This window comes from Silene latifolia, chromosome 8 (genome assembly GCF_048544455.1).
Source record: "Silene latifolia isolate original U9 population chromosome 8, ASM4854445v1, whole genome shotgun sequence".
NCBI classification, from domain to species: Eukaryota; Viridiplantae; Streptophyta; class Magnoliopsida; order Caryophyllales; family Caryophyllaceae; genus Silene; species Silene latifolia.
In genome coordinates this window covers 30,907,458-30,909,123 of record NC_133533.1, presented here as the reverse complement: position 1 = coordinate 30,909,123, position 1,666 = coordinate 30,907,458, and the positions used below count along the sequence as shown (strand labels likewise).

The window sequence follows — 1,666 nt, the reverse complement described above, 5'->3', positions numbered from 1 at the left end:
GACCAAGTCTCCTTCTTTGATTCCTCGGGGTTTGACCTTTTTGTTAAAGGACCTCTCTTTCCTCTTCTGGTAGAGTTGTACATGATATAAGGCATTTAAACGGCACTCATCGAGCATTACTAGGGAATCATATCGGGCTTGGACCCAATCCGCTTCTGGGACCTCACTTTCAAGTAGGATTCTTAGAGACGGTATTTCATACTCGACTGGTTGAACCGCTTCCATCCCGTACACCAAATAATATGGGGTTGCCCCCGTTGCTGTCCTTATTGAAGTCCTATACCCCCCATAATGCAAAGGGTATCTTTTCAGGCCATTCCCGATAATTATCGGTCATTTTCCTTAGAATAGTTGCAACAGTCTTGTTGACAGCTTCTACCGCACCATTTGTCTGTGGGCGATAAGGTGATGATTTGTGATGTTTAATCTTATACTTCCAAAGTATAAGTTCAGTTTCAGCTTGAAAATGGGTACCACGGTCACTTATGAAATCGTGTGGGACTCCATATCGACAAATAATGTCATTTTGAATGAACTTTGCTACTTGTTTTGCATTGAAAACCTTATAGGATTTAGCTTCTACCCACTTCGTGAAGTAGTCAATGGCAACTAGAATGTAGCAATTCCCTCCCGTTCCGGAAGGGTTTACCTTTCCAATTATGTCGATTCCCCAGGTTGAAAATGGCCAGGGAGATGTCATAGTGTACAACATCGAAAGAGGTACATGTTGGACATTCGCGAAAATTTTGCAATTATGACAGTGCCTAACATATTTCCGACAGTCCGCTTCCATCGTGGTCCAATAGTAACCCAATCTCATGATTTTTTGGGCTAACATGTGTGCGTTCATGTGTGGCCCACATTCTCCGTCATGGACTTCTTCCATAACCTTCTCGGAAGTTGATTTATCGATACATCGCAAAAAAAACTCCTTGGGCGGTCTTTTTGTATAACTGCCCGTCATCGGTCTTGATAAATTGGGCTGCCAACATTCGAAGGGCTCGCTTTCGTCGTGTGTCGAGGTCTGAAGGGTATTCTCTCGTCTCTTTGTATTTCAAGATGGCGGTATACCAAAGATCGGTTTCACTTTCCTCGGGATTGTCGATTGCATTCACATATGATGGTGCGGATCTCCTTTCCACACAAATGGGCATACTATCCATATGCTCGGGAATATTGATTAAGGCTGCCAATTTTGATAATGCATCGGCAAATTGATTTTCATCTTTCGGAAGATGAACATATTTGACATCATCAAAGAATATTTCCAATTCATCGATCCTCATTTGATAAGGAGCCAAACTTTCACTTTTGATTTTCCAGGACTCGGTTACTTGATTGATTACCAAAGATGAGTCCCCGTGCACTAGAAGTCGTTTCACGTCCGGGTCTAGAGCGCTACACAAACCGAGCAAACATGTTCGTATTCGGCGGCATTGTTGCCGCCATCTAAGTCCAATTTGATTGAGACTGGCACATGTTCACCTGTTGGGGAAATGAGGAGAATTCCGACTCCATATCCCATGTAGTTGGATGCTCCATCGAAATACAGGCCCCACACGTCATCTTCGATAGGGATTACGTTCTCATCGGGAAATGACCAACTGTCGATTGCCTCGGTTTCTTCAATTGGATTTTCGGCAAGGAAATCGGCCACTACCCTTCC

At 43.6% G+C, this 1,666-nt stretch overlaps 1 protein-coding gene across 1 annotated transcript; it reads right to left on the bottom strand.

Moving 5' to 3' along the window:
- Positions 1-905: 905 nt before the first annotated feature.
- LOC141594967 (uncharacterized) lies at positions 906-1,286 on the bottom strand. Its single transcript, XM_074414946.1, has one exon. The coding sequence runs from the start codon at positions 1,284-1,286 to the stop codon at positions 906-908; it is 381 nt and encodes a 126-aa protein (XP_074271047.1).
- Between the last annotated feature and the right edge of the window lie 380 nt (positions 1,287-1,666).

Coding starts and splice junctions, on each gene's coding strand:
- LOC141594967 (XM_074414946.1), bottom strand. CDS start 1,286: ATGAGGATCGATGAATTGGAAATATTCTTTGATGATGTCAAATATGTT.